This window comes from Brachyhypopomus gauderio, chromosome 18, assembly GCF_052324685.1.
Source record: "Brachyhypopomus gauderio isolate BG-103 chromosome 18, BGAUD_0.2, whole genome shotgun sequence".
NCBI lineage: Eukaryota > Metazoa > Chordata > Actinopteri > Gymnotiformes > Hypopomidae > Brachyhypopomus > Brachyhypopomus gauderio.
In genome coordinates, this window is record NC_135228.1 from 17,582,834 (window position 1) to 17,590,538 (window position 7,705).

General features: G+C 43.4%; 1 protein-coding gene across 1 annotated transcript; it reads left to right on the forward strand.

Annotated features, from left to right (window-relative positions):
• Positions 1-276: 276 nt before the first annotated feature.
• On the forward strand, positions 277-7,457 carry dlat (dihydrolipoamide S-acetyltransferase (E2 component of pyruvate dehydrogenase complex)). The gene is made up of 14 exons (XM_076980018.1): positions 277-743; positions 1,354-1,455; positions 1,558-1,682; positions 1,928-2,081; positions 2,216-2,342; positions 2,517-2,692; positions 3,879-4,035; positions 4,176-4,243; positions 4,440-4,541; positions 4,653-4,760; positions 4,876-4,994; positions 5,135-5,297; positions 5,553-5,689; positions 6,210-7,457. The coding sequence occupies exons 1-14, from the start codon at positions 483-485 to the stop codon at positions 6,337-6,339; spliced, it is 1,929 nt and encodes a 642-aa protein (XP_076836133.1). The 5' UTR covers positions 277-482; the 3' UTR covers positions 6,340-7,457.
• The last annotated feature ends 248 nt before the right edge of the window (positions 7,458-7,705 follow it).

A 7,705-nucleotide genomic window follows, 5' to 3' on the forward strand; every position in this document is an offset into this window, starting at 1 on the left:
GACCCCAGTTAAAAGGCTCACCTGCCCATCCCATTCATTATTTGTTAGTTGGCTGCAATGGTGAGGGGATGGTAAGTCTTCTTTAAGTACATTTATGTCATTAAGAGACGATAAAATGTAAATTAAACATGTCATCTTTTGGCTCGTGGACACCAAAAAAACGAAAAAAGAAAGCGCGTCAGCGTGGTTTACGTAGCATTCGTAAAGCGCTCGTACCCGTGAACAGAAACCGCGAAACAACGCCCCCCTGTGGCCACAAAACTCCACGGTCACAGAATCTGGTGTAACACCGGTGAGGCGAGCAGGAGGAGAGCGCCGTAAACCGTCATGTTTTGAGACGGGGAGGTCATTGGAAAGTGAGGCGGTCCGGTTCGTTTTCGGTAGCAGAAACACCGCGGCTACCACAGGTGTCAGACACTCTGATACCACAGTAGCTTTTCTTGTAATCCGGTATACTTTCACGCTTAGTGACCGAAGTAGAAATGTTGCGTTTCGCCCTCCGTCTCAGGCCGTCTGTCACGCTCAGCCGGCAGAGTGTCGTCTCGGGCCCGGCCGCCCGGCCCGCCGCGGCGCCCCGTCCCCTCAGGAGGTGCCACAGTGATGGGTCTTCCCGAACCCGGACCCTGTGCTACGGACGACGTGTTTACAGCGGTGTCCTCAAGGGCAGGACGTGTGTTGTACTGAACCAGACCGCCGGGTTCAGTCAAAGCAGACGAGTGTGCAGCCTGCCGCCTCACCAGAAGGTACAGGCGCCAGTGAGGCTTGGCTGCCCGGCTAAACCCACTCACCTCACAGGACCGGTCAGCTGGCAGGCTTCGTGGCCAGATAACGTTTAATAACTAACTTGTTTCGGTTTTAGACCGTTGTAAAATGTTATAATTTAGGTTGTATTTCAAATTGAAGTCTTTCATGTAGCTAGTCAGCTAGCGACATTGCTAGCTACATAACTAAGCATATATCAAATTGCTGCATGTTTATTTTTTGTAAGAAAGGCATAGAGCTACCTAGGTTATCTTATTGCATTATTTGCTTGATATCTTACTTTATAGTTAAAGGTTACTGTTTTAGTGTAGATAACAGTCTATAGTGTAGCATTACTTTTTAAATTTGGTGTCACCTTGAAAAATCTTGCTAATTTTAACAGGTTCAACAGGACAAATACGTTTCCCACAAAATAAACCATTTTGTTTATCTTGGCATCTAAGACAATATGCATGTGTTATGATCTCAGGCTAGATTCTGCATTGGCCTCCACTGGAGAAGTACCATCTCAGATGCAATGCTTAGACTCGGAGGAGCCAGTTGAGTTCCTGGTCCGAACACCTGCAGAGTGACCATTTCCGTTTTCTGCAGGTGGAATTGCCAGCTTTGTCTCCCACCATGCAACTGGGCACCATTGCTCGCTGGGAGAAGAAGGAGGGTGATAAAATCAATGAGGGTGACTTAATTGCAGAGGTGAGACCAAGACGAAAAAGCCTGCTGCTCCAGATCTGCTCTCTGGTATTTAAGTCACGCAACAATATGTGTAACATGTTTTTGTGTACTGTGTTCATTCAGGTGGAGACGGACAAGGCCACAGTAGGGTTTGAGATGCTTGAAGAATGTTACCTTGCCAAGATCTTGGTACCAGAGGGCACAAGAGATGTGCCCATTGGAGCAGTTATCTGCATTACTGTTGACAAGTTAGAATGATTTTTTTCTTATCAATTGATTTAGTTTTACTGTACTGTAAGCCTCTTGGAAGTTATCCAGCATCACCCTCATGCTTCAAAGTTAAAATGAAATAACTATACAGTCATTGGTGCCTTTTTCTTTGTGAAATGTATTAAATAACTCAGAACCCCTCAATTAAACTAAGTGTGACCCTCTTGATTGATACTGCTTTTCTTCCTTGCTCATTGTTTTCTCTCGTTTTCACTCTCCTCAGCCCTGACCTCATCCCCGCCTTTAAGGACCTCACGCTGGACAAGTTGCCCACGTCAGCTCCAGCTTCAGGAGTTCCTCCGCCCCCGGCAGCCCCCGCTGCAGCTGCCACCACCCCTCCACAGGCGCCAGGCAGCTCCTACCCAACACACATGAAGGTAAACGTGCTGTGCACGTCTGTCTGTCAAGTACTCAATGTTTCTAGATCTGTATATGTGTTAATGCAGATCACCAGGTACATCAATAAAACTGCAAGTGTGATGTTGTGTCTCTTTGTTTTCGTGTCACGTAGATCCTTCTGCCAGCTCTGTCTCCCACTATGACTGTGGGCACAGTGCAACGCTGGGAGAAGAAAGTGGGTGAAAAGTTGAGTGAAGGCGACCTGCTGGCTGAGATTGAGACGGATAAGGCCACAATAGGTCAGCTGCCACTGTGTGTCTTTTACATAATGATTACATGCTGTTACCTGGGATTATACTCGCCTTCTTCAGTATAATCTTCATTATTCCCTGAAGTGTTCTCTAATGGCCGCCTTGCAGCTAGTAGCCCTTGCTTGGCTCCTGCATGATATTTTTCTCTTGTGGTTTGTTTAGGTTTTGAGGTTCAGGAAGAAGGCTACCTGGCTAAGATCTTGATCTCTGAGGGAACCAGGGACGTCCCTCTGGGGACGCCACTCTGCATCATGGTGGAGAAAGAGTCTGACATTCAAGCGTTTGCTGACTATGTTGAGACCGGAGTGTCCACCAGCCCCCCACCGGCTCCTGCACCGGTAAAAGCTTTGATTTAGTTTTCGTTTGTTTGATCTAGCAAAACATGATCCTCTGTGTATGTCAGATGAGAGCTATAAGCACAATCTGAGGTTCTGAAGTGTCATTATTAAGTGGCCTTATATTCTCAAACATAGTAATATAGTAGCAACTGCTGGTATCTTGTAGATAAGACAAATGGATCTTAAGTGGTCTTGATTCTGTCCTGGACCCATATGTTTTAGACAGCGTACACTTTGAGAGGGTGTGGGTGGTTGCATTTCTTCCAGCTGTCTTGGGACTAGCACATGTGGCAGTTCAAATCCAACTGAATTGTGACATCTTTAGACTGACAACAGTGTAGAGTGGAGTGGTGTAATTTACTGTATTTGGGTCACTAGGGCTCTGGCATGTCAAGGCCACTGATTGCAGCCTCTGTATCAGAGCTAAGCTATCAGAAGCTTATGTCATTGCTTCCTGTGACAGCCCTACAAACTGGTTATGTTGGAATTGATCCATTTCATATTCTTTATTAATAAATCAAGTCCACTGAGCTCTTGGATCATTGTGCAGGTACATTTTTTTTGTACAGGTTCGGGTGAAGTTTCCAAGTTTGATATTATATGTACCACATTATTTTTGACATCCTGTCATGAGTGCAAATTAATCTCCAATTCACCATGTTCCTAGAGAATGATCCACCAGGTGAGACTGAATCCAAGTTGCAGCATTTACAGTGAATTAAAGAGAACTCCCACCATGTTAAATATGTAACACTGTCCTCCATAATCACAGGAGGACAGTTGATGTAGCAAGGGTACGACTGAGCTCTTTAGCTGTCGGACATGTTTTTGTACCCAGCTGCTGAAATTTCTGGTAGAAAGAAGTGTCAGCTCTCGCTAAGCTTCAGATTTCTGATTTATCGGTTTGTTCTTATAATTTTGTATGGTGCTGTTTTGCCTTTAGCCAAAATATAATGATAAACATAGCTTGAACTGTCTTCAGAACAGTAAAAGCTAAATAATTCTGTTAATCTTTGGTTTTGTTTGCAATCCATTGTTTGTTTGCAATCCATATAAATTACTGGGCAATAATGGTAGTTATCTGCGCAATATAGTGAATATTTTGTGCTGGCACTTTCCAGAAAACCCAGGATATGCACTTGACATGGCTGTGCAGCTAACTCCCTATTTGTGAATGTCCCATAAGGTGGCGGCCCCTCCCTCTTCAGCCCAAGCCCTGCCCCCAGCAGCTGCTCCTCCCACTCCTTCTCATGCTCCTGCAGCTAGGCAGGGCAGGTTGTTCGTCAGCCCTCTGGCCAAAAAGTTGGCTGCTGAGAAGGGTATCGACCTCGCTCAGGTCACCGGTGAGCGCATACTTATTCTTTACCTTTCACAAAAGCGCTTGACTCAGAACTAAGCAATCTTTAAGTGATCTGGTCTTCTTGCACTATAAGAATGAGTGGGCCTGACACTGCTCAGCTGTTTGGTTCCACCTCTCCCACAGGCACTGGTCCCGACGGCCGTATAACCAAGAAGGACGTTGAGAACTTTGTTCCAGCCAAAGTTGCACCTGTAAGTCAAGTACCCACTAATCGGTTAGCTCTCTCTCTCTTTTCTCCCACTAAGATGACAAACAGTAATTAATGTTCTTTTAGATGTTTCTATGTGCTCTTCAGAAGAGGGAAAACCATACCAACACATTCTAAAAAACTTAAATTACTTGATTAATGTAATATTAATGTAACATGGTTGCCTCCTCTGGTACCAGCCTTCCACGGCTCCTGCGGCCCATGTGCCCAGCCCTGCTCCTGCCTTGGCTCCCGTACCCACCGGGACCTTCACCGACATCCCCATCAGCAACATCCGCAGGGTGAGTCTCCCACCCTTCCATCCTCTGCAGCTCCACGCCTACGCTGATGGTGTCCCACACACTGTCCGTCATCTGCCATCATCGTCCTCATCTTCCTCATGTTTTGATTAGGTGATTGCCCAGAGGCTGCTGCAGTCGAAGCAGACCATTCCTCATTATTACTTATCTGTGGACATCAACATGGACCAAGTTCTGGACCTCAGGAAAGAACTTAATGTGGTGAGTTTCTGAAGGGCTCTGCTTGGGCATTGTATAGTTTGTGGGCTTGGCATGTGACTGTTGAGGTTGAAAGGATCTGTTCTGAGATGTGTTTTCTACATCACCTCATGATCAGGAGGTAAAAGCAGATAACGTCAAGCTCTCGGTCAATGACTTCATCATCAAGGCCTCAGCCCTGGCATGTTTAAAGGTGCCAGAGGCCAACTCCTCCTGGATGGACACAGTCATCCGACAGTGAGTGACCTCATGACGCACATTTGCTTTTGGTCCACCAGAGGGCAGAATCACCCTGTAAAAAAAAAATCACTAAAAAGAAGTAATGTCACAATCGTGGCTCTTTGCACAATCTTACAATCTTTGCTAAATCCCTACAGAAATCATGTGGTGGATGTGAATGTTGCAGTCAGCACACCAAATGGCCTGATCACTCCCATTGTCTTCAATGCCCATATCAAAGGCCTTGCTGCTATTAGCAAAGATATAACTGCGTTGGCTTCAAAAGCACGTGAGGGCAAACTGCAACCACATGAATTTCAGGTCAGTAGAACAGGAACTCGGTTATTTAATGAGCTCATCCATATGTGTCTCCATCTTGCGTGGTACAGTAAGCTAATAGCAACACCAAGCTCATGGGTTGGCTTCCTAGTGAGCATACATTAAAATAACCTAATAAGAGTGTCTGACAAATGCTGTAAATGTGATTTACATGACCTAGTATAACTATATAAGTCAGATTCAACAGATAATGAAAGCGTTTGTAGAGCCAGACTGACTTCTTGGTTGGCCTTCCAGGGTGGCACGTTCACAGTGTCTAATCTGGGCATGTACGGCATTAAGAACTTCTCGGCTATCATCAATCCTCCTCAAGCTTGTATCCTGGCCGTGGGGGGCTCTGAGAAGAGACTGCTGCCTGCAGACAATGAGAGAGGGTGAGACTGACAATAACAGGATTTCTATTTTCAGAGAGTGACAACCACTAAGTTTGCCTTGACCTGACTAAATATAAACAGCCTTTTTGTCATACAAGCCTTTTGAGCAAGTCGAAGATACTAAGTTATGCATATTTCATTATCACATCACAATGTTTTGTCTATTGGCTGTGCTAGACAAAACACATTTCTAACTTTTATGTGCTGGGTCACTTAATTTCTGAAATGCTGGGATGTGCCATACTGCAAGCACATAAAGATACTTAAACCTGAATCTGGCCTTCTACTACTACTATTTATTTGTGAATTGTATACTTTCATCTTTTGTGCATAAGTTTTAATTTGTTTATAATGAAATGAATAAATCTAATAAAATAAAATAAATTAAATACTACTACTACAAAAATCTAGTTGTTTGTAACATCTCCGTTTTATTTTGATCTTTAGAGCATCTTGCCACACGACTTGCTTCTTTGTGCATGTGTAATGCTTTTGAATTTGTTTTTGCTTCTTGTTGTAGGTTTGATGTAGCCAGTATGATGTCTGTGACTCTTAGCTGTGACCATCGGGTGGTGGATGGAGCAGTAGGGGCACAGTGGCTAGCTGAGTTTCGCAAGTTCCTCGAGAAGCCCATCACCATGCTTCTCTGAGCAATGGCCGCTGGGTCCGCCCTTCCGCACAGTATACAGGACGTTCACACTTGAGGACATCTCTGACAAATGATTATATTCTGGCGATTCTAATGGGCCCTTTCTCCCCACTTTTTCTTCCTCTAACTCTCTCTACATGTCCATGGATTCTGTATTGATGAAGCTTTAACACGCCGGAGTGAAAAATAACTCTTGAGCCCAGAGAAGTGTGTTACCGTTTAGGTCAATTTGTAGTGTTAGATTGCAAATGGAATTATTGGACAAAGTTTTCCGTCTTCTGCGAGGAAGTTGTTATGAGCACTACCAGTCTGTGGGAGTTTTTAATTCGATGTCCAAATCCCTCTTTTCATCCATTTGAGTCTTTACCACCTAGACCGCCACAGTCCCTTTATATCTCTATGAATTGGTACACTAGATGATATTTTGAAACAAAGAAGTGCCACATGTTGCCAAGTCAGAAAAAGTTAAATAATTAACAAGTCTAAGGGGATATGTAGGGATATGTGTGCCAAATGAGCCTATTAAAACTGTATGTCTCCATTAGGTTTTGAATACTGTAAGAACTGAACATAATTCATAATTCTGTATACATTTGGACCTGATATTTACATGGACCTTTTTCAAATCTTAAGCGGTGTTTAACACTTCCTGGGTTGTACATAAATGAAAGTTTTCCTTCTGGGTCATGTGGTGACCTTGTATACAGTCTCGACATTTAAATGCTGGGTTTATTTATTACATCTTTCACTCCAGGCAAAGCACATTAGTGCCTTTTGCTCTGTGCTCTTATTTCTATCAAGGGATTTTTTTTTTTTACTTTTACAAAAAAGTTTAAAACTATATTTCTGTATTTGTAACGCACAAACATGCAGAACTGGGTGACTTGCAGATCACTCGCATCCCAAAATGGAATTGAAATTTTCACAAACGCCTAAAAACGGTGTACACACTTTTGCATAGGAAAGAGCACTTTGTCCAAGCCATGACAGTAAGTACACATGTGCAGATTAGTGCATTAAACTAATGCCAAAAGGAAGTCAAACCTTTGGCATTGGAAGGGAAAAAACAAATGTTGAATTTGATGCGTAATGAGAGAGAATAAACATGAAAAAACCTAACTTGTTTTGTGCTTTTTAGATACTTCAGAGGATACATGTAATACATTTGAGGAATTTTACATACATTTGAAATGCATTTGTATTTCGGATACATCTGAGGAGTTTTGTGGAAAGAGATTAAGCTTGTACATTTTTGCGATATAATTTGCTCAGTACCTCCTGTGTTTATAATTTTATTTTGTGTGGGCATTAGTGTAGATCACCCTAGTCCAGAGAGTTTGCAGAAGATATTCATTACAATGAGATAT